Genomic DNA, 24,532 nt, shown 5'->3' with positions numbered 1-24,532 from the left:
TTTGAATTAATTTTGCAAGCTTTTCTTAGGGGAGCTGTCACTGTGGATATACTTTATTTTTAAGACTTTAAAAGCTAGCAAGTGCTGCTGTGATTACTTCTGTTTATCTCTGGTACAGTCTCTTCTTTCAGTTTCTCTTGTCCTTCCCTCCCACCCCCAAGTGTAGACTTCCAATTGCATAGGGTGTTTTTATTGTATTTGATTTCTGCTCAAAGACAGCTGTGAGTTTGTCTTACAATAAGCTAAAAGTTTTTAAATATAAGTATGTATATATATATAAAAATATATGCATAATCAACATAAAAGTACTTGAAAAATAAGTATACCTTCCTATTGTTTGGTAGCCTATTTGATAAATACTGATAGGAATGAAATGTGTTTATAAAAATAATTGTATTTCAGTTTCTGCAGATGATATTTTTAGCAATTAATGGTATATATGATCTAAGAAGTTTGAAAGTAGTCTTTTGGTGAGTGAATACTGTGAATATTTCTAGTTTCCTGAAACTCGCGTGTTTTAAACTTGAAATAGTTTCTGTGTTTGTGAAATGTAACTGACTGTGAATGACTTGGTTCTGTGTATGCTTTGGTTTTGATCTTAAAATGGAAGGGTATTTTTAGTTTTTATTGTTGGTGTATCCTGTTGTCGTGTTAGAAATACAGGTAGTCTGATTTTTTTTTTTTTTTTTTCCCCACTCCTAGGATCTTCCTGAAAAAATTTGGAGTAGTAAGCCTGGGTTGGTGGCATTCAGTCTGAATGTTATTCAGTTTCCAGATGGCTCCATAGGTAGGAGCCTAAACAGGTCTTAGCTGTTAGGTGAAAAATTGTAGGTCATGTACAGTGTGACACGACTACTTACTAATATAGCAGATCCACTTCAGTAGGAGTGCCGACCTGTTGAGTAAGAGGCTTATGAAAATGGAGTCTTTTGATGTCTTGCTAAAGTTCTTCAGGCCAGAGTGACCATTAAGGAAACAATGTGTATCTTCCCAGTAAATGAATATCGGAACTGTCATTCTCAATTGGGAATTGCACACAAGTTTATTTTTATATTGCATTTTGGCTGTTTGTCTTCAAACCCAGGATGCAAATATTGTAGGAAAAAAATTGTAATGAGAACTTGTTCTTATAAAATCATTCCAAAATTTGAGGCCTAAAGCTATAGGCAGCACAGACACTGCGGTCCTTCTGGAGTAGTTTAGTGAAAAATGTGGTACAGTTGACTTCAATGTCATGAATGAAGTCATGATGAGTTTTTGTGTGGGTCCCTACATCAGTGATAAGTACAATTATTTACTTTGAGACAAGGCAAGAAGGTAACCAGACTGAATTCCTCTTGTCCCCAAGCAATGAAGCTGAAGCATGAGTAGGAAAGTTATTGTTTGGTAACTTGCATGTTTGCACTTAATTTGCAGCGTAACTGAATCTCAGAACTACTTGTGTTAGTCTTATATTTATAGGCCATGCTATATTTTCTAACAAGTTAATTAGTAAACATCATGTTGAACACTTTTCATCACGGGTCTGTCTTCTGTCATGCTGAGACTGAATTATTGTGACAAAATATAATCAGATCCTGGAATTGTACAACATGGTGTACTGTGACTTAACCTGGAACATTTCTGGGATCTCCCATAGGCGCAGTGGATGATCTGTGTTCTGTTCATCACTTGTCCAATTTGTAGTGTGCCCTATAAAACACTTCGTGGACACCATGGCATTCTTAGTAGTGGAAACCTTTCATAAAGCTGTCGCTGCCCTATTCAACACTGACTCTGAAGGTAGTAGGATATCTGAATTTTCTTGTAGGGTTACAGATTACCTTTGGGATAGTGGGTTTATTTTTCTGAAGAAGTAATACTTTAAATTTGCTCTTAGTGTTTTAGTTCATATATAGAGTTAGAGCAGAATTATGGCAGTACATGAACCACCCTCTTGCTGAGTGTTTTCGTAGCTAAGTTTCAATTTGGGACATGAGGTTGGTAGCTGCAAAACAAAGTCACATTAACTTTTTTCCTTCCTAGTATTTTTTTCAGCATACATGAGATGTGTTTCTAAAGGAGCAAAACTATTTTCAGACTTGTTACTGATAAGCAAGCATGACAGAGTGCTTGCAGGTAGCTGGCTGTTTCAGGATGTATTTTTTAACAAAATGATAAACTTTGAAACATGAATTCAGCAATCTTCTGTAAATAGAGAGTTTCTAGCTACACATGATATCAAGCGTGCAGTCGGTGTGAAAGACAGCGCTATGTCAACTAGCTTCTCTGCTGCATGCTTTCAGATACCAGCAATGGTTACTTTAGTTCGAAGGTTAGTTTTGAAGAGCAATTGTTCTCCTAATCCTGCCATGTGATAAAATTTTTCTCCTCAAGTTGGTAGAATCTAATTGTGTAAATATGCAGTCATATTCTGCTTTAATTCTGTCTGGGTTTGAGCATACAGAATCTATCTGTTTACTCTCACAGTCTATTATAAGGCTTGTCATGCAATGAACTGGCTGTTGCCATTCTTACTTGACTCCTGAAAGTACTCGGTACAAATATGGCAGAAAGCTGCCATGTCTAAGAGCAATAAATAATCAACTTTTAAAGTGAAGACTTTTACATAGGGAAAACTGGAAAAGTTAGGTGTATATCACAAAATTAATCTGTCATCTAATGCTGGACTTGAGTATTAAAAATGTCTGAGAAGTACCAGCAATGGTGTTCAAGCCATAGATGCCTTCAGTTGCTCCAAAATAAAATAAGCCCCTCTTGTCATGATTCATGGAGTAAGCAAGTTTGGAAAGAACCTCTGGAGGTCATTTGGCCCCGTTCCCCACTTCACTTTATCTGCTCTTGAATAAATAAGTTCTTTATTGATCACAGTGCTGATAAAATAGCTCAATCTTCTTGAGTGATAAGAAAGGAAAAAAAAAAACAAAAAACCAACAAACCTACAAAGGTGTATGTGTAGAGGGAACAGGAAGGATTCTGTGCTAGACAGTGTTGTCTAGCGGAGCAGGGGGGAAATCAGTTTCTCAGTGTTTTCTGAATGTATTGGTTGCTTTGTGATGGTGCCCATGATAAAGTGTGCATGTTGAACTGCAAAGATTTGGCCTTCTTAAAAGCTGTGAAAGGGTCTGAGTCATCTCTGGAATGTGAACATTGAATTGTTGGGAGCAATTTGGTATTTCAAAATGGAAGCTGAGGTCCTTGGTGCTTCTTGAACAAGAAAGCTTTTTTAAGATCTCAGAGGCAAGGTATATTTCATTTTTGTTCTGCTTTCAGAGTTAAGCTGTTACTGACAACCCTTGTTTTATTGTGTAACATATAAATAAGTAAACTTATCCTGAAGAAGGGCAAGTACTTGCCAGAGTTCTTTAAAGGTGGAAGTGAAAGAATACAAACATGTTCTTTATTTTCTGATGTATATGTGTTATTTGGGGCAACTTTCAGAGGCATTTAACTCAATACTAGGGAGTGTGCATCTCGTTCAGATTTCCTACTGACTACTGTTGTGTTTAAAGCACGGTTAATGTTGATTGTTGTTAGTGCAGAGCAGTAACTGTGATGAAGAATTTTTCCTTTGATTGTTAGTGATAGTTTGTGAAGGTAGAACCGTTAGGAAAAATAGGCCTGGAACAAACTTTCAGAGTTCATCTAGTACCTACTTATGCTCCAGGGTAACTAAATCTCATCTTATGCTGTCTTTACTTTTAGAAAGCATGCATGCTGTTTTTTCTCCCTTATCTTTCTCCTTGTGTAACTTCTGTCTTAGTTGCCTTGCTGTAAGCATGTTATGGTTTGTTGTATCCACTCTGGGTTGGAGGAAATATCTTTTTTGTACTGTGAGCTTTTATGTGCTTGAATTCTGTCTGCACCTTGTCTCTTAGTCCAACGCTACTTAGATGTAAAAGCAGAAGCACAGGTAAATAAATGTGGAAATAAAAAATACAATTTTATGTAGTATCTTCTAAGATGAAAATGTAATTTTTTTAGGAGCTATATAAATGAGTTGAGGCACAGAAAAAAAATTGTAAACAATGCATAGTAACACTAGCAATGTTGGATTTTGGCAATCCCCATGCCTGCCTTGCTCTTCCTGTCCCACCCCAAAGAAAAGGAAAAAGTAAACCATACACATGTGCACAGTTCCTTGTCCTGTCGTCGTCCCCCCCCCATCAAGGGACTCTCATTAAATGCCCACGATGGTGGTATAATGGTTAGAGGCTTACTTTAATTTCTGGAGTTAGTGAGGAGAACCTGCCGTTATATCATATACCTTTGTGGAGTATGAATCTGTGGTATATGTCTGTTTGGATGCAATAATATTGTAAGATGTGGTTAACATCAGCACTAGAAAATGGCATCTTCTCCATGTTAATAATGTTCGGTGTCTTCTAATGTCAAATCCCTGATGTAATTAGGTTATTCAGTATAGCGAGTGTCCTTTCCTGGAAGGTGTGTACATTGTAACTGAACCTTCTGATCACAGGTGAGATGTGGCTATGCATTTAAAAAGAACTAATGAAGAAAGTAACTTAAGGTGCATATTAATAGGCTCTTTGTGGAATAAAAACTTGGAAGCTTTTCTTCCTTAGACAGTGAATGTTTCTTCATCTTTATTTTGAGGATATACTCCATTATAATAAAGTTACTGATTGAGTAATTACTGAGAAATTTCTCCTAAAAACTTCACTCTGACTTCTGGAGTTGCTTCAGGTATAGCAGTTTGAACTCATTCATCGGTAAGGGGAAGGTGAGAAATTGCTAACTTGAATGACAGCTTGCACTCATAGTCTGCATGAATTAACTCTGAGTGGATAGCATCTGAGAAAAAGCTGGATAGTAGGAGGCTGGGTTTCAGATCTTTTAAGTAAGACTAGTAATCAAAATTAAATGGATTCAGGTAATGGAGGGGGCAGGAATACCATTGGTGTATATAATATTGCAACTTGAAGTTAACTTTCTAATTTCTGGAGGAAACTCCATTTCAAATGAATCTTATTTAAAATAAGTGATAGCAGCTGTGTAACTTTGGCAAACTTTAAGCAAGGATACCAAGTGTTAAAAGTTGTGTTTTGAAGACATGCTACAGTCTATCCACAAAATTTTTCATGTTTATGTAATGACAATGTGTGTGCCATGTCGTACTCCAGTAGCAGTCTGCCTGATTTATTTAGCTGGTAGCTTTCTACAATAAAATACTACTAATAAAAGTGAAAACCTGCTTTATGCCTTAATATTGTGCATTAAAGAAGTTGGTTTCATTCCCTTATTCAGTTACAAAAAGCTTGGCAGAAGTACAAATGTATTTCTTTGCCAAAAATGAGATGGCAAATATGCTTTCTTCAGATTTCTTGTGTGACAGCTTTTAAGTTGATATAGTTCTGCTGCATACTCCTATTTCTTGTTTATCTCAAGTATTTGTGGACTTACAGCTGAACTTAATGATGTTTTATATTGGACTCTTGACAACAGGACTCCAGCTCAAAACTTTAAGTAATTTTTGAAAGCACGCTTAAAACAAATGTCAGGTTACCTGTGAGAGCCCACTGAAATGACAGGCCAAGAAATCTGTCTGTCACTTTGAAAATACAATGCAGTGAATGCACTTGTTGCTATGCTTTATTACTTCCAGAGTGTCTGGAGTAAAGTATATTCCCTGACTGCATCAGGCTTTTACAGTGTCACAGGTTTAGACAAAAGCTCATAAAAGTGTTCTTAAAGTTTCCAGTAAAGTAGATTTCTATTGGGTAGGTTAAGTCAATGGATGAACTTAATGTAGTTGTATCTATTTTTCAAAACACTTTGATGTATTTTATTCTGATGAAGTCTGAGTTTCTAGCACATTGAGATCCTACACTTAAATGCAAAGGATGCTTCCTGCTGGTGACACCTGTAGTGTCACCAGGAACGCTTTGTCAACTCCCTCAACCTGTTTGTAGCAGTCTCACTGTTCTAAACTAGCGTTGCTTCTGTTTGTGGTATCTATTTTGTTGATGCAGTTTCACAACCGCTTGAAGTTACTGGAAACCTTATTAGGTCTCACTTGTACTATTATTGCAATTGATTTTAATCATGTTTTAGTGGTGTTTGGAGCATTTTAAAAAAATATGAGCTACTTGGTTGACTTCTGACTGCTTTGCATCACAAAATTGTTTAATGTGTTTTCATCTAAAAGCTGTTCCCTTTCAGCTAAGAAGTGGGTTTCTTCCTTACATATACTGTTTTCCTTCAACAAAATCATGTCAGGCTGTTTGGAAAGTCAGCTCAGTAAGATGGCAAATCAAAACTCTATAACAGGTGATACTGTTAATTGGTCTAACAACAGATTTAAATTAGTATTTTGACTTTCTCTGTTTTGTAACTTATTGTGAAATATCAGTTGTCTTGAATGGTAACTGTAACTCAATTACAGAATCTCTGTTGCGCTTTCATAGTGTTCCTGTGTTTTGTCTTTAGTTCTACATGGAGCTCTTTCTCTCTAAAAAAAAAAATTCTGTAGCTGGTTTGGTTTTCTGAATATTCCTCTGGCATGTTTCATACACCTCCCATCTCACTCCCCCCCACACCCCTCCCCCTGCCCCGCACACACATTTGGAAGATATCAAACAAGACCATATGGGCACAGAGTGACACAGCAGAAGGTTCAAGTTGGATAAACAACCTCTGCATAGAATAACCTTGTCCAAAAGAGTGGGGTATGGTTTGTGGTTTTTTATTTTTAAATCCTAGAACTCCCTGCTTACTGCAGTAACTTGCTTTGTGGAGAGCTATCTTTTCCTCCCCCCTTCTCTGCAAGAAATGTGGGGACAAAGTTTCTTCCTTTACTCGCAGCAGGGTTTTGGTAGTAGATACCATGGCACAGGACAAGAAAAGCTTCGCAAACTGCAGATAATGTAGGTTTGCTTCTTTGTTGTGTCTTCTCTGATGACTTTTACCTTCTGAGAAAGGATGCGTGTTATGATAATGAGAATGGTGTTCCAGTTAGTTCCTTAGCAAAAAAGATGGTAGTGAGGGTATTTTTTTCTAGGAACAGAGTCTTTAAAGTACATCTTGTCCCTGATCATCTTGGTCCTGAGCAATGTGAGCGTCTTGTGTCTCTGTTAGCAGAACAACAGAACTTGGTATTTGTCAGTTGTCTGTAAGGACAGTGAAGTACTGCTATCTAGGAAGCAGCTTATGAGAGCTCATAACATCAGAAGAGTAATTGCTAATATTGTTGGTATATCACTTAGCTGCTTTTTAGATTGTTGCAAGTTAGAGATTTAGGTGCGTGTGGTAGCTTTATTTTCATACTTGTGTTTCTAATTACTCGATCCTCCTGTGAGGTTCTTCAGCATGTTGTTTCTTGAAATTTAAGATCACTTAACTTCCGGCCTGAAAGTTTCTTACAGCTGTTTTGCCTGCTAACCTATATCAATGCCATCATCTCATTTTAAGTAATTTTCCTCTTTTTGGAGTTTTACCTTTGGTGCTTACACAAGACATTTATAACCTACTTGTTGCCTGGCTAAATAATACAGGCTTTATTAGTCACCTCCTGTGTGAGCACTATTTTGTTCTTTCAGCTGGAATTCATCGTGCTTGACCAACGACAGCTGTGATGGGATAGAGTATTCTGGATAAATACGACTTCTGCAAAAGTGCTGGAGAGTTTTCAGTTACTCTGTAATAGAGTATATCTAAGCATTGGTTCCTCTTCCACATCCTGCCTCTGCTCCCCTCCAGCATCACTCTGAGTAACTGCGATGAGTAGTCGCTAATGCTTATGTTACCTTACAAGGGCTTGCCTTACAACAGAACTTGTTGGCTCTGGTACTGAGGTACGAGATCTCCATACTGCTGGGTATCATTGTACTCCATAGCATTGCAAGGGTCTCATTAGAATAATTTACTGTTCTGTATTTTTGACACATACTTACTATTTTGGGGGAAGGAAGAAGGAGAGGAAAGGGAACCTGTAAGTTTTGTTAGTTTTGGAGAAAAAATTGGGGGTTTTGCAGGAGTGGCCCTGGCTTTAGATGACCACATCACCTGGGGAGTTATGTTGAAATAAGCAAGGCTGTTATAGTAATTGAGCTTTCATCTTATTTCATAGTTTGCTTCTGTGGGTAATAGTCTGTTTATCATTACAAATACATTCTGCTAAACTCCTAGGACAACATATTGTATTTAGATACTACTTAAGAGCAATTGGTTATTTATATTGTTTTGGATTTAACAAAACAGAAATAAAATAATGAATGGCCTGTCTTCAGTAAGCCTGGGAATGGCAGCAAGTGTCCTGAGTTCTGCTGTCAAAAAGTTTCACATCTGGAATCTGCTCATGTCCTGTAATTACTGAATTAAGTTTCAGGATTATTGCCTGCCCTCAAATGTTAAATGTTTCAGCACCCATAGCTTATGGAAACTGTCATTTCCAACTTCCTCAGCGTTGGGCCTCTGACTGCACATTTGCCATAGTTGTGAATATTTAAGTCCAGCTATGTCTAAAAGATGCAGGTACTTTAGACAAAAATGTTCTTGCTCTAAAGTGTTTCCTGTAACGTGGCTTTGAAACTGTCAGGGATGGAAGCCTGCAGTTCAATAGTCCTCATCAGAGTACTGGTACTCTTTTGCCAAGCTCCCCTTCAGTGAGGAAGTCTATCCACATACTTTCATGAGGAGACAAAAATAGTTTCATGACACTACTGACATAGTGAAGAAAGGTACACTGTCCTGTGAAAAGTATTTGAAAGAAACAATCTTATATCTTAGTTTCTCAGGAAAGAAGAGGACCTGTTCCTGGAAATACTGATTAAATAACTAAATATTCCTGGAAATACTAATACCTTGAAACTAATGGGATCTCTTTTTAAATAGTAGTTTTGGTTTTATTTGTTTGAATTTATTTTTTTTTTTTAAACAAAGAGATAATTCTTCATTACTGCAATTCTGGGTCACTTTAGATTGCAATATATTAAATGCCTGACTTTTAGCCTAGAATATCTAGTTGTCAGCTAAAGGCTGACAGGGGATGAAAAAATGAAGTGCAAAAGTATTTGAGCGTTTAGTTCTTAAACCACTGACTCTAGCTGTATTGTCATAAATGTTATTGCTATACCATGAAAGGTAGTTTCTCCCGTGAGGATCTCTGTGCTTAGTTCCCTTAGGGGAAGTTAGTCTAAAGATGTTGACTGCCACACTTAAGCTTTGAACAGCTGAGGCAAGGAATCCAAGGACCCAGAGTTTTGTGCCTATCCATGTATGAATGCTGCTCCCAGATCACTGAGTGACAAGTAGGGAAGGGACAGGCTACTGTATTTCCTCTGGCTCTCAAATAACTTGTGAGAGACATAGCTGAGTTTGGGCTTGTAAGCCCCTGTCTTTGCTTCATGTATATTATCTAACTTTTTAATAAAGCCTGTTTCATAAGGGTTTGGTCTTTCTGTTGACAATATCAGAAGCAATAAATAACTAGTTCAAAGCCAGAACTGCTGTGACAGTTGGAAACAGAAACTTGCCATATTGTAGAATATGATGGTTTAAATGTTTAAGTTTAGTTAAATCAAGATGCATCCAAAATCAAGATGGTATGTTACTACTCAATAGTATTCTAGGTTATGACAACAAACTAGAGTTTCACCTATTCTTGATGTGAGTGTGCTGCGTCATTGGGAGGGTTGGTGGCCCAGCTTTGAGGTGAGAAGGGTTTTAAAATGCACACTTGAGTGTGCATACTAAGCTGCTTTGTTCTTGCACAGACTGAAGAAGTGTTTCTCATTTCAGGTTGCTTCAGCAGATTTTGAAAGCTTTTACTGGTGATAGTTCAAGGTGTTAGGATTTAAGTTCTCTATATAAACAGGTACAGGGATAAAGTATAATTATTAGTATCACTCTGATGACACATGAGTTATTTGTGTAAGTGAAGGGGCTTGAAATAATGGTGTACTGAAAGGTAGGAACTTCGGATAAATACATACAGTAGTTGGAGACTACCTTCTATCAAGTACACAAGGCTTTCACTTAGTATTTTTGGATGAGAGGAACTAACTTTGCCTTCTAATTTATTTAGATGACTGCAGCCACTAGGATGTCTCCAAAGAAATCTAGTTGGTATTTAACTTCCATCACTAGTATGGTACTTGATGGAAGATATAGTGGAGTTCAGCTGAAAAACTGCGTAAGGCAGGCTGATAGCTCTAATGCCCTGAAGTCTAGCTTTAGGTTTTCTTTCCTTATTCTGTACTGTAACTTTAGTAGTAAGTTAAATCTTTTATGAAGAGTATGAGGAAGTTAAATGGTTATTAAGCTTAGAATTGATGGGGTTATAAAAAAACCAAAAAACCAAACCCACAGAGGTATTTCGCTCAGAATGTCTGTCATACTTGAATATCTATGGACTATTTATGCTGTCATTTTAGTTAGAAAAGTGTCCATTGTAAACCACACTGCTATGCTACGTCTGAAGCCTTTTTCTTGAAAATAAAAAAGCACTCCTGAAACTTTCAGACTTGTATCATGCAGCTGTTCAATGTAATAAATATTGTCATGTTAGTATATGCCAAAGGCTGTCCTTGCCATTTGAAACTGCAACACCAGACCTAACAGAAAACACTGAATGGCTTTAGGCAGCATCTATTGGAACATTTCCCTGCTAGGAAGTAAGTAGCCTTTTTTCCAGCTCTGAAGTGACCACCAGCAAGGAATTCAGGCTTTAGCAAACCTGGCCATGTTCATAATGTGAACCGTAGAAGAAGGACATAGTAACAGTTGCTGATTGTGCAAAGAGGGTGTGTGGGTAACCTGGGGGAGAGGAGGTAAGTCTTGGAGGTAAAGCAGAAAAAGGGCTGGTGGTACATGCGTATATGGGAGAAAGACATGAGAGTCTGCCACAAATTCCTCTCTATGTTAAAGTTTGTGATGGTGAGTTCTTGTCTAGCTTAAAGTTAAGGCCAAGTCTGGGATCCTGCCAAAAAACATTTGAAAGAGCTCTAGCACTTAGATTTGCTCAAATTCATCTTAACTGTCTCTGTTCAGGTTATTGGGACACTTGTTTGCCATTCCCATATTCTGCAACCCCTGTGTACAATGCCTTGTCCCCACAAACTTGTTTTATTTGTCAAGTACTGAAAAAGTGCTTGTGTGGAGTGGGCAACTCTCATCAATGATATGTGCCTTAAAGTTGCTTTAGTTTTCATGAGTCTTGGTACTCTAGCTTTTGACAATTTCTTCCATAACTGTAAAGGCCGGAACCTTCCTCAAATGCAGTTTTGGAAGCTAATATTTGATGTTCTTCTACATAGGGACCATGAAAGAAGATCTCTGAGCACTGTAAAGGCCTGATCCTATTGATAGGATCAGCTCAGAGACAGCTTAATCCTTAATGTTTAACGGGTGTTTCTTTGGGTGTGACTTCCTTTTGTTCAGCTTTACATGCACCTTCTCTTCTGTTTCTCTATACAGATATTTGGTAGGTAGTTTGGTTTATGATTTCATACAAGGTAAATGTCTTTAATTGTGCCTATGTCAGTAATTTGGTATGCATATTGAAGCTTGTTATTAATTGCCTCACTGCAAGGTATGATGTCAATGTATAAATTGTTTTTCTTTGCTTGAGAAGGTGCATCTGTGGTGCGCAGATGCAAGGTGCCGTTGGTTGAGCACTACCCAGTTTGGAAACCTTAAATGTGTTTTAATCCCTTTGTTTGTTTGTAGTATCCTTGTGATAGCTGAAGATCCATGTGCGGATCCAGTGCTGAGGAGGCCGGAAACTTAACCTGTTTTAATTGGATTTCTTCCTCAAGAACTACAATTAAACTATTTCCCAGATTGTATCATGTGGCATAGGAATTTTGGCATAGGTCCTTTGCCTATTGGGCCTAGGACCTTTTTTTGTGTAGCATTTGCGTGGAAGTCTTTGTTCTAGAGGGTAGCATAACCTGCTTGAGACAGTCTGGGAAAGGAAGTATCAACAGACATGGGCTTGAGTCGATGCTAAGTATCAGTGATTAAAAAAACAAAAGGAAAGCTCACGATTCTTCCTGAAATCCAGAACTTTTGTAAATGATATTCTGAAAAATGCATAAAGTTGAGACCCATTCTGGTTAGGTAGATATCCTCCTCCCCCCTTCCCCTGGAAATTAAATTATTTTTTTAGCTTTAAGGTTTTTCTCTTTAAGACATGCTAGTATGAGTGAACAGGCTTCTCAACTTTTGGATTTCTATACATAAACTTGTTTCAAGTGGAAGCTGAACGTTACCAAGGTGAAGACCCAGTCTGTTCCCTCTTTGCCTTGTTTTCAAGGTAGATCCACATAATGCACTGAGACCAATAATTTTGGGTTTATCTGTGGTGCTTGTCAAATCTGCTTGTGCATTTCAACTGTTTTTTGTTTCTTCTTCCAGCAGTAACTTCAGTAAGATCTGCTCCCTGAATTTCTTCGTTGTAGTTGCTAATTAAAGTTCTGTTCTTGTTTCTACCTCCCCCTTGAGTTGTCTAGAAGACTGCAGAGATGATCTTATATTTATTTAGACTATGGATGGCTAAACAATGTTACTGAGCTCACTTGGTCTCCCTGTAATTTAAGACAGCTTGGCAAAAGTTGATTAGGAACTTGGCAGGGCTCGGGCAACATGCTGTGCCGCAACTTCGGACACGTATTGTCTAACAGGCTCTGCAGGTAGGACATGGGTATGTACCAGATCAGTATTTGTCTTGTAGCGCTATTGCATTTGGTTTTATTTAAGGGTGATGTGTACCAGTTGTAGGTGAATGGCAAACTGCAAATGAGGCCTCATCTGGTCTGTGAGGGTTAGAGTGGGGAAGAGGCTTGGTGTTGTAGCAGTAGGTTCTACATTCAAACTCTTAACGTTGAAGTAGATGGAGCTGCACGGCTCAAAGGCAGCTGGGCATTAAGCATTGGGCAGGGCAGACTTGGAGTAGGTCATGATCTTGGGTACTTATTTGTTTGCTTGCATGACAATGCTGAAATCAGGCTGCTAAATTGAAGTTTGCATTAATTGCTCGGCTTACTTTTTTTCTATGCTGGTAATAAATGCCCCCTGCCCCAACTTGGCCACAGCTATTTACTTGGTCTGAATTTGCCCGCCTACTTGCTAGCTTGTCTTTGTTACTGGCAACATTACTGATCTGTGCTTCATGAAGGATTATGTGCTTTCCTTCATGTTGTCTACAGAAGGTGAAGTTCCTCATTTAAATTCATTCCCCTCTTCTGAAGAGAATGTTCTCCCTCAAACTTGGCCAGGAAGCTTTTTTTTTTTTTAATGTTAGTGAAAGGTTAAGCACCACACAGATAGTGACTTTTGGCTCCTACTAAACATGAGTTTCAAGAGAAGCTGGAAATGAAGGACAGATGAGGTTTTGCTCCTAATGCTTGTGGTGGTCTTTTTGTTGTTGTTGTTGTTGTAAGTGCGCTAGAAACAAAAGAATTCGCATCAATTCAGTCTGGGTAGAAACAGCAGAGTTTTGGTCAGAATTTGGTTGTTGGAAAATGTTCTTCTCTCTTGGAGATACCAGTTGCTTTTGCTAAATTTAAAGAGGGGGAAAAAAAAGTATTATTTCTGTTGTGGCTAACAAGTTGGAACAATGCTTGTATTAGCGACAAGTAGCAGAATTGCATACTGAGACTCATAAGCTTATCCGTCTAGCAGCTTGTCAGTAACGGTAAGTTTAAGGGTCCTGTAGATGTGAAGTCAAACTTGCTATAGGATCCCATTTGGCAGAGAAATTGTGCTCTGTGACACAAGTGTGCAGGAGAGTAAGCTTTGAATGTACCTGTTCTTCAGTTTTCCCTTTTCTTTCCCATTGCTGTGCTAAAAGGGGAAAGATCTGTTGGCAGAGTCAAAAACTGGTTCAGTGTTGTGCAGGTGATGTTTGCTGTGTTTGTATGTGCCTGTTCTCTATGCAGTATAACAAACCTTTCATGTTACTTGAGATGGCTTAGATATCTCTGGGCTTCTTCTGAAGCTGAGCCGCTGCTGGCGAACTTGCGGCTCTCCAGATCAGACTATTATTTAGTGACTGTATATTGATCCAGAAGTTCCTGGGTTCTTACACTTTAGAAAATCTTTAAATTTGTGAACAGAAGAAATTTAACTGCTGCATAATTGGTTAAATTATGCATCAGAAGTCAGTATTTAGCTTGCTAGAAACCCAAACCAAAATGGAGGGAGCCCTGAAGACTTAAGAAACCACAGGTGTTGTAAACATGAGAATATTTTCTTGAAGTGTTGAATCCTGGCAGTCTGCCGCTATGAGAGAGGATTCCCTTCCTTAGTTAGTGAATTGGACTCAAACAATACACTGATGGAAAACTTCCATTGAACTAGTTTGGACATGTTACAAATGGTGACATGGAAAGGTAAGACTTGCCTTATCTGGAGAAAAACAACTTAATTCTTTGGAATTTTTAATATGGGCAGATTGTTTGAAATAATTTGTGATTTACTTTTTTAACTAAATGTTGTAAGATATTATTTTTATAGTAAACTCCACAGCTGATGCTCTCAAGACTGAGAGAGGTAGTTCACTATGAAGCCCAGCAAAAGGTCTGTGCAGTAAAGGTCTGTGCTGTCTCAGACTTCAAATTTAACAGACCTGCTTGAAGCAGGAAAGGCTGTTCAGCTTCTGCAAATTGGAATGTCTTCCCACTGTCACAAAACTGTTCTTACCAACACTGGAGCTATGTGTCTTTTCCACAGGTATCTTCCAGTCCTTTTGCTGAACGGAAGTTGGTAGGTAAGGCTACTACTTTGCTGGCTTGGAGTCATGGCCATACTCTTCCATTGTAAATGGATTTAAGAAGAATACTGTGCTGAAGCATTTTTTTGTCAGCAATTTTGAAAAATCTGTCTTTGCCTAATAGCTTCTGTATTGTCTCAAGTTATGAAGTGTAAAAATGGACGTGCGAGCTAGTCCAAAGTCTGTAGTGTCTTCAGTGACCGTGGACTCCTTTGCTCCCTGTAGCTTACAAGCCTGTTTTGCTTGCTTACTGATCTTAGTCAAGGTTACTGGCTTCTGTATTTGAGGAACTGAGGGGGAGAGAATGCTTCCTGGGAGAATAGGTGATTTCAGTGAGGAATAGGGCCAAAGTTGTTTCTTTTCTCAGAGATTGTCCTTGAGAGGTATGGGGAGTTTGCCCTAGAAACAGTACAGCAGGTAAGCCTTAGTGTACTCTAGCATCTTTAAATCATGGAGGCAGCTTATGGCCATTAATAGGGAGGAAGTAAAAATGGAAGCAGGTAAGAAAATCAGTGGTAACTTCCTCTTCCCATCTTAGAAGAAGAAAAGCTTGTCATTCCTTAAGGCTCTATGCAGCTGAATAACCCAGGATTCACAGTTGAAATACAGGCACCTTACTGCAGCTTACAACACCTTGCACCTCATGGGACAGTATCTTTTTTACCTTGTTTGTATATAGAAGTTTGCTGTTGGGAAGAAGGGAGGGGTGGTGGGAATTTGGGAGGTGTTGCTGAATTTTTCTAGGAGATCTTCAGTGTGGTGTTGTATGCATTCCCTAAATTATGCTATGAACTATTTCTACAAGCAGAAGGGATGAGAGGCTGCTAAACTGAAAACACAAGCTTTGGCCTGCATGGAGCTTTGACATGAAATTTGTTTGGAGGTGATGACTGCAGTGGAAAAAGAACCAGGCAGAGTGGATAACCACTGAATTCAGAGAGTATAGTAACAAAATGTATTGTGTCAAAATCAACTGCACAAGACTAAATTTAAAGCAACTAACTGGACTAAAATGTCTTAATGAATTTCTGAGTCAGCTGGTAAAGTAGTAGAAGTAATTGATTGAGTGCTAGCAAGTACTTGCTTGCAAGGCAAGAAAATAGGTGTGTATGTTTGCAGGTAAATGAGGAGGACCTTGTGAGCAGTGAGCAAAAATGAGGTGCAGCTATGAGATCAGTTTAAAATGAAGTAATGTAGGTCCAAAACAATTCAGCAGTTACTGAATCATATACAGTAAGTTCTTCAGTTTAGGTGCAATTAAAGTCTCAACTCTTAAATGTTTGTATGTTTGTATATTTAGAACATTGCTTTACCTTAACTGTCTAAATTTGTCATGGATAGAGTTGGTGAAGTTTTGGGCCTCTCAGTTCAGGAAGCACATTGAGAGGCTGGTGTGTGCCTGGAAAAAGGCAACAAAGCTGGTTGAAGGAGCTGGAGAACAAGCCTTAGGAGAGGCAGCTGAGGGAACTGAAGTGGTTTAGCCTGGAGAAGAGGAGGCTTAGGGGAGACGTTATCACTGTCTACAACTCCCTGAAAGGAGGTTGTAGCGAGGTGGGTGTTGGTCTCTCTTCCCAAGTGACGAGCAATAGGATGAGAGGAAATGGCCTCAAGTTGTGCCAGGGGAGGTTCAGATTAGACATGAGGAAAAATTTCTTCACTGAAAGGGCTCTCGGGCACTGGCAGGGGCTGCCCAGGAAGGTGGTTGAGTCCCCATCCCTGGAGGTATTTAAAAACTGGATAAATGAGGTGCTCGGGCATCTGGTTTAGTAATGGACAGGTACAGTTGAACTCTATCTCAAAGGCCTCTTCCAACCAAGGGATTCTATGAAATGTCAAGTCTTAGACTTAATGTTTTCTGCTAAATATGCTGAACTGAGTTCTGGCTGGAGAGATGTGCAGCTTAATGGAAGAAAATGTTCTGAATTTAGAAGGCATATAAACATTCTTCTGTCTCTTCTTCCTTCTCCCTGTTTTGCCTAATACTGACTTCAGGGCTGTAAGTCTGCAATTTTGAGAAGCTGGCTTGCTGCATCAGTCTTAAGTAAGGCACTGTTTTTTGGATCCAAGGTACAGTAGAGAAAGTATGCTGACTGGTATACTCAACCCAAGTATATCATGGGCGTTATAACGGAATATTATGGGCAGAGGTGCTAGGTGTATCCTTAAATGTTTAGGAAATCGGAGTGCAAGACTGAAAAATTCTTGTACTACTAAGACTCTTGCAGAAACCTCAGGAAACAAACCACAAAAAAAAATCCATAGAAAACTGAACAAGTTCTAGGGTTCACCCGAGTAGATTAGGAGAGCCCTTGTCTTGTGAAAGCTTCAATTCCGTTTTCACATGGGTTGTTACCAGTTTGCTTTTTATGTGATTAGTGGCCCTAGAGCCTCTTGGAGTGCTTCACTTCATGCATTGTCTTTTCCTCTCTGTAGCCTACATCACAGTATCTTTCAGGGAGGGAGTGCTTCTGAGTGTTAAGTAAAAGCTGATACAAACTTGTTCTGCAGTTGTCAGTTTCCTCTGTTTGCTTGGAAGATATGGAAAAGTGTCATCCTCTTCTTGTTGACCGTTCCATGAGAGGAAAGGTAAGGGCTTCACTGCAAGCTGGCTGGTGGTTTTTGTACTTTGTATTCGTGTTGCTTTCCTGTACAGTAACAAAGACAACCATTAAAGGTAATGAAAGTCTTTACTGAAACTCAAGAGTACTATGCAAGATAATAATAATTAGATGCCAATGCTGTTAGCTGTCTTCAGAAGATTGTTGTGAGTTTATTTGAAATGCTGGTTTTTAGAATTCATCTAAAGAATCTGCTTACAAGGAGAACATCTATGGGCCAGTGCTTTGGCATCATTGCAGTTAGGAATATGGAGTTGTGAGACATTAAAATGGCTTATTGACAGAAAACTTTATGCTGGAAGAGGATCTGAACTTGAAATCCTCAAATTTCAAAGCTTGTCAGATGAAGCACGAAGGTCTGATGTACAGTTACAGCTTTTTCTTGATGTGGGGAGAATGCTTGGTGTAGGTGAGAAAATGAAAATGGTCTTAAAATGTGATGGGACTGCACTGGTGTATTCAGCTGATATACTAGGTTGTGGATCTCCTTTGAATTTGGGTATCTAAAGAGAGGGAAGAATAGGCCAAGTGCTGGAAGTGAGGCCTACAGATAGAGGGATGAGCCTGAAAGAGAACAGTTGACATTTAGGAATCTTGGGGCTCTTTTATTGTTTTAGAATTTAGAAGAAACAGTTGTGACCCACTAAAAAGATTTCTCCCCTGCTGGACTAACTGGGTACATAGTAATGCCTGGCTTCAGATTGTTGTAGTGAGATTTAAGGTAATGTTTTGATGTTAAACAACATGGCTGGATCGTGAAGCACCATCGTATTTAAAGGCAAACTGGAAACCATATGGTTAAGACAATACACAATAATAAATGGAGTTAAGCTGAGAGGTTTCAATATAGAAGGTAACTCTGGACATCATCTTGACTTGACAGATGCCCTGCAGGATAAAACTGCTTTCATTCTTGTACACAGCTGAAAACACCAGGTGTATGCAGCACCCTGCTTAGCTCCTAAGCATGATGTGGCTGGCTGACCCGGACAGATCGACATTAAACTAAAGTTTCCCTAGGTAGTTTCCCTAGGTAGCACCAGGATTGCCTGCATAACTTCTTTTTTTTTTTCTTCAGGTAACTCTTCTGGTGTTTGTAGGAGCCCATGTCGGGGCCCTAGGTGGGAGAGCATGTGGCTGACCTAGCAGAGCTCTAGAGCAAGCGCTGCTCCTTGAAGGATGAAACCTGCTGGAATATACATTCTTCTTGTAGTCAGTTTGATGTGACAAAGACCTATGGCAACCATTGCATACTGTGACTGGTAATTAGGCATTAGTACCAGATGTCAACCTCAGGTGACCTTGTACAGGAGGAGACAGTGCTTGCACCTTTTGGAAAAAGCTCCTTGCTGATGTTTGTAGAGAGATATTTTTTCATTTGGTGTTTGAATACAAAGAAATAAAGAGAATGCACAACAGGGTTTGATAGTGCTGTTGACTTCAGCCAGAACTCCTAAGTGTAGTGCTGGAACCTTGGTCAGCTTTCAGTCTGGTTAATGCCAGGCTCATTGGCTGGCATCTGTGGGGCACTCTGCAGAGAATGCTAGTACTTAGGTTTTCCTCAACCTGACTTTCTGTCTGCACCAGCAAGCTGATGTAACTCCCCTCTCTAGCAGGCTTTTTCTGTTCCATTGTAAGTCTTTTTGTGCTCTAAAGCTCTAAACTGAAAGTGTCAGGTATTACTTAAAAGCTTTACACCTTTCTATTAGTGGAAATATTTGCTATGATTAAGGAGTTTAGGATAAGAGAAATAATCATGAAGAGTGAAAGCTCAGCTTCTGAGAAGTAGGATTTACAGCTTTCTCAACTTTCCAGTCATCAAGGCTTCTGGATACAAGGTTCATTGATCAACTATATTTTGTGGGATTTTGTATTTTGTGCTCTTCTTTCAAGTTTCTAAGCATAAGATAAAAAAACTAGGTTAAGATAATGATTTGCTAATTAATCCTACTTTCTGCTGTTGCTGTCAGCTGCTGTGTTGAACCTCTTAGTGGAAAGAACACAAAGAACATACATTTGACTTGTGTGATGTAGGAACTAGGATGGGAGCAATTCTTCTGTCTAACTTGTGTTCTTGTTTGTTTCCTGGAGCTTGTTTAAAATACTTCTGGCATGCTAACTGGGAGCTTTTCATAGTAGGTTGCATCGTTACAGTGTGAGAAGACTGAATCTGAGTTAACAATCCTGAGCACTGGTTTCTTGTGCTGTGCAGGTGTCTATGATCGTATACATGTCCCTTTGGGCATTGTGCTGGTTGTGGGAGCTAATGCTTTGCATAGTACCCATTTATATGTGCCTGGTTTCTTATGGTCTACAGTAAAATGGAATTATTTAGTGTTCTTTTCTTTTCCCTACTCACTTTTGTTCACTTCTATAGGCTCTTTCAGAGGAAGAGACAGTTATCAAGCGTTGTCTGGCTTTACTGACAATGCCAGCTCTTGATAGTATTTTATTTGAGGCATTAGAATCTGAACTGAGCCTTAGTTATCTGCAGCTAGAATGTTTTAAACTCTTGCTGACTGTGCTATAGATACAATAGGTACTGAATCAACATAAAGGCTATTGTGTTCTTCAGCTTGTGTTATTTTCCTTCTTGTGGCTTTTTTTTCCACCTGCAAATACTTTTTTACCGGATTAGAAACAGTAAAACTGGATTTGCTGGTTGTGGCCCTGTTGCTAGGCTCTTTGTTAGAAATACCAATCCAGCAGAGGATGCAAGTTACCTCTCCTCACTTGAGGAGCTGAGTGAGGCTTGATCTTGAAATACCTCTGTTTCTCAGGACTGCAGCTAGGGTGTTGTGGTAGGTTTCAGTAAGTAACTACCAAAATACCTGTAGGTCTCTAGCAGTCACAAAGTAATTACAAAAGCAGCAATACAAACCCATCCTATCAATTATAATTATGTGCACTCATTAATTCTTCTGTCTCAAACTTTTTCCCAGTAAGCTCTCAAGAGCAAGAACTTCTTGCTTATATAGCTTGATCTGTTTTCCTGAATTACTGTGTATCTTTATGCAAATGGAAGTTGCATAAATGTGACTAGAGAAAGAAGCTGGTTTAAAAGTACAGTAATTAAGTTACTTCTGTAATCTTGTGGATACTGCTGCGTATTTGTGAAACTAGCATTGGCATTACTCACAATACGAGTTAAAATACTTAAGTATTCTATCAAGCACTGAGTTTTACTAGTTAGTGTGGTTTTTCTTAATGTTAACTAATACAGGTTCTTGTAAGTTGCATGTTTGTCTTGTCTCCTTAAAATAATCACGGAAGCCTGCCACAAAAGCAGTGTGTTGTTGTAGAATTGTAGAATGGTTTGGGTTGGAAGGGGACCTTTGAAGGTCCAATAGGCCATCTATATGCAATGTATACTGAAAACTGGTTGCTCTGCATGAAGGGTCTAAACTCTATTGAAGATTTGTGATCTATGTGTCTTTTAACTAAAAATTGTTTAAAGGTTTTTCTTAAGTTTTTGCTTAAACAATACCATTTTACATTTGCTTCTTGAGGCGTGGCTATGAGTCTTCATGCCACATGCCTTATGACTCTCTCTCTCTTTTGTCTTTCAGTGAATGATAGTGTCTAGAAAGGGTATGTCCCTTCAGGAGAGAGGTGCCAATGTCCAACCGGCCTAATAACAATCCAGGGGGGTCACTGCGACGTTCACAGAGGAACACTGCTGGGGTCCAGCCACAAGACGACGCAGCAGGAAGAAGGTATGACTGTTATCTATGTGTGTTTTGATGTATAAAAGCAAAATTGATATGATCTAATTAGAGAATGAAGTTTTCCACAATGCAATCCAAGCACTGAAACTTGTGTAAAATCTTTTAGCTCCTGGAATACTGTTTGTACTATTATCGCTGGGAATGAAGGTAGGAGTAGCTCAGTATCATGCATGTTCATCTAGGGTACCAGTAGTAGATATGTGGGGGAAAAAATGTAACTGAGTTTTATTCTGCAGATCACAAATAGTAAAAAAATTCTATCACCCTCTTCTTTCTCTGATAACAAAACTATGGAGTGGGGAGGACAGGGAGGCTGGTGTGCAAAATGTGGGAAAATCTGTGTCCCCATTAGAGGAGACTGAGTAACTGGCACCTTTCTGTTCCCTTGCGCTGCATGTTAATCCTGTGCAGCTTTTGAATAACTCAAGAACAAAAGGTTTGCCATCCTGTAATGTACTTGTACTGGTGAACAAGTGGACCAGGTTGTATTTGTTCTGTAAGTGGTTGCCTCTACAATGAGGAACAAAGAAAATTCTTTAAGCTTTTCAGTGGATGCTGACTGTACAATGATTGTCATGTCCTCTAAGGAATTAAGAGTCTTCATCTGAGTGAGTGAAGCCTGTATGGCTATGCCTTCCTTTGATTTAGTTAAAATATTAGTCTAACGAAGAAAGGCTGTGGTATCATGTTAGGCAGCATCTGTCTGTATTTTGCTTCATCAGAGGTGTTTCTGGTGCAGTTGTTTGAATGTGTATATCTTGGGCTTGGGTATGTTGGTATAAAAGTATTAAAACATTGCAGGTCTGTGGCCAGAAAGAAAGTTTTTTACTCTGAAGACATTAGGCTATAATGTGTGATGATGAGGTGTATGTCTTAATAGCCTAACTGAGAACAAGATTACCATTGAATGGATGAAGGAGCCTGGCTGTTCTAAGGAACCTTGGGAAGGGTTATAATTGAATCTGCAGAATGGAGCTTCACATCTTCTAAACTAATCTATACTACAAAAATGCAAGAGCAGATAATGAATGAGAGACTTCTGTCCTGGGCTTCTGGAGCATGAGGAGGCAGAAGTTGCTGCCTTATGTAGCTGATAATTTTGCAAGCTAGAATTGTTTTTGAATACTCCTTTAACTGAAGCATAGTGAAACCTTCATTCCATTCTGTCATCTCTGCATCTGGATGCATGTGTTAGATATTGCCTTACAGACTCCTTTTACACTGAATTTGTCCTGGGGTGAATAAGCTGCTCTCTAGAATAATGAACTAGAGGCAAGTTATTTGGGCAGGGGAGAGGTTGTTTTTCTGATATCTATTGTGTACTCAGGTTTTGTTGAAGAATGCTTAGGAAGAAGCGTCTACAGTGAGTCAGACAAATTAAAGAATTTTAGGAGTAGCACTGTTTTCCTATAAGAAAGTTACTAATCCAACGCATTGCGATCTGTTACGCTATCATACAATGATTCAAGATGCAACTTGTCTTAAATGACTGGACTTCTTCCCCCTTCACCAAATCTGTGTCAGTCAGACTTCCATGAATACAAGCATATACGCTCCTGAGCTGCATTAGACCTTTATCGGAACCAAAGCTCTTTGCTTAAGTAAAGAGGATGGAAGCTTACAGTCCTCTTTAAAAATGTGGGTTCTTTAGAACAGGACCTCCTCTGCCTTTCCATCTATGAACAAGCATTCTTTTTATTGGCAAAGCATGTAAAAGGCCCGGGTAAAGCATGGTGGTTAGTATGAACTTTACCATGAATTCTGTTTCTCTTACTGTCTTTCATATTGGAATGGTTGGACTCGACGATCCAGTGGGTCCTTTCCAACCTGGTGATTCTGTGATTCTATGACATTCTACTTTAAGCTGTTGGGCAGAGATGGCTCTTGTACAAGGAACCATGTAAGACACCTCTATGAGGTTCTTGAAAGATTTGCAGATGAAGCAGAAAGAGACAGGCTCTTGGATAACAGTTGCTTTTTAGCTGTTTGCTTCTCTTTAGATGCAAACTGTTCAGTTTTGGGCCCCTCACTATAACGAGGACATTGAGGGGCTGGAGTACATCCAGAGAAGGGCAGTGAAGCTGGTGAAGGGGCTGGAGACCAAGTCTTGGGAGAAGTGACTGAGGGAGCTGGGGTTGTTTAGCCTGGAGAAAAGGAGGCTGAGGGGAGGATCTCATCACTGTCTACAACTTCCTGAAAGGAGGTGGTAGCAAGGTGGGTGTTGGTCTCTTTTCCAAGCTGACAGGTGGTAGGGTGAGACAAAATGGCCTCAAGTTGTGCTGGGGGAGGCTCAGGTTAGACATCAGGAAAAATTTCTTCACTGGAAAGGTTCTCAGGCACTGGCAGAGGCTTTGCAGGGAGGTAGATGGTTGAGTCTCCATCCCTTGAGGGTATTTAATAACTAGGTAGATGAGGTGCTCGGGGATCTGGTTCAGTAGTGGACAGATGCGGTTGGACTCAATGATCTCAGCGATCTTTTCCAACCAAACCATTCAGTGATTCTATGATAAAACTTAGGACTCATCCTTCTGTGCATCTAGGATGCAGTGGGATAGTACGTTCTAGTTCTGGAGCTGAACAGTGCATAGGAGGGTTTAGAGTTCAGCTTGATGGACCTTCTTCATTACGCCTTGCTGTACTCTGATGACACATTGCTTTGGCTGCTGTGTTGAAAAAACAGATAAACCAACAAACCCAAACCAAAGAAACCCCACAAACAAAAAGCCCCCAGAACCACACACACCTTGTCTTAGACTAGTTTTCCTGGGACACTTGAGACACAGACTTTGATTTGTCATATATAAAGGGGCACTCCTCAATTTTATCTGTAAGCTCACGTAGGCAGAATGAACAAACTGTGGAAAGAGCAGTTTCAGCAGTGTGCTCGTATTGTGCTTATAACTGAACTTAGGATGCATCTGTGTTAGTATTCTAGTTGGAGTTGGGAATGTTCTTTGGAAGCAAATCTGTTATCCTCGCTTGCTGTGCTTTGGCTAACATCATGCAGTGGTCTTGAAGCACTTGAATTAGATGCACATGTTTATTAAAAACCAAACCCGATACACGAATACAAAAAAACTCCATCAAACCCTACACAACAAAAAAAACCTCATTTTGTGGAGTGAACTAAGCAGTAAAGTGTGTCTGTAGGGGGTTGTTGCTTCATGTCTAAAATTAGCCGCAAAGTTTATAAGCAAACTGAAGGGCCACACCTTCTAAAGTGTTGGAGAAAGTTACTTCACTTTGGTCATAGATATGCACTCATAACCCTTTGAGCAAGGACAAGTCTCAGTAACGTCTGAACTTGTGTATTTGATTGTCTTTGCTTTGTATAAATAGGTTTCTAAATGCTGGAAAGGCGACAGCTTTTTTCTTAAAGCTTTCTTGAGGCTAAGGTGCATGTATTCTCAAAATACCAATTAAGTGACAGAAGCTTGGTCCCTTTGTTAATG

At 39.3% G+C, this 24,532-nt stretch overlaps 1 protein-coding gene across 6 annotated transcripts in view; it reads left to right on the top strand.

The window, feature by feature from the left end:
* TRIP12 (thyroid hormone receptor interactor 12) overlaps positions 1-24,532 on the top strand; it is a 74,285-nt gene that overhangs the window by 1,885 nt on the left and 47,868 nt on the right. For 5 of the 6 annotated variants that reach the window (XM_054073931.1, XM_054073929.1, XM_054073927.1 and 2 more), the window contains exon 2: positions 20,922-21,068. In XM_054073931.1, coding sequence (XP_053929906.1) covers positions 20,971-21,068 — 98 coding nt within the window. In that variant the 5' untranslated portion in view covers positions 20,922-20,970. Of the gene's footprint in view, positions 1-6,613; positions 6,690-20,921; positions 21,069-24,532 lie in introns of those variants that run through there. The other variant, XM_054073928.1, reaches the window with a different exon arrangement.

The sequence above is a fragment of the Cuculus canorus genome, chromosome 9, assembly GCF_017976375.1.
Source record: "Cuculus canorus isolate bCucCan1 chromosome 9, bCucCan1.pri, whole genome shotgun sequence".
Taxonomy (NCBI): domain Eukaryota; kingdom Metazoa; phylum Chordata; class Aves; order Cuculiformes; family Cuculidae; genus Cuculus; species Cuculus canorus.
Note: the sequence above shows the minus strand (reverse complement) of the source record. Positions and strands in the feature narration are given on the sequence as shown.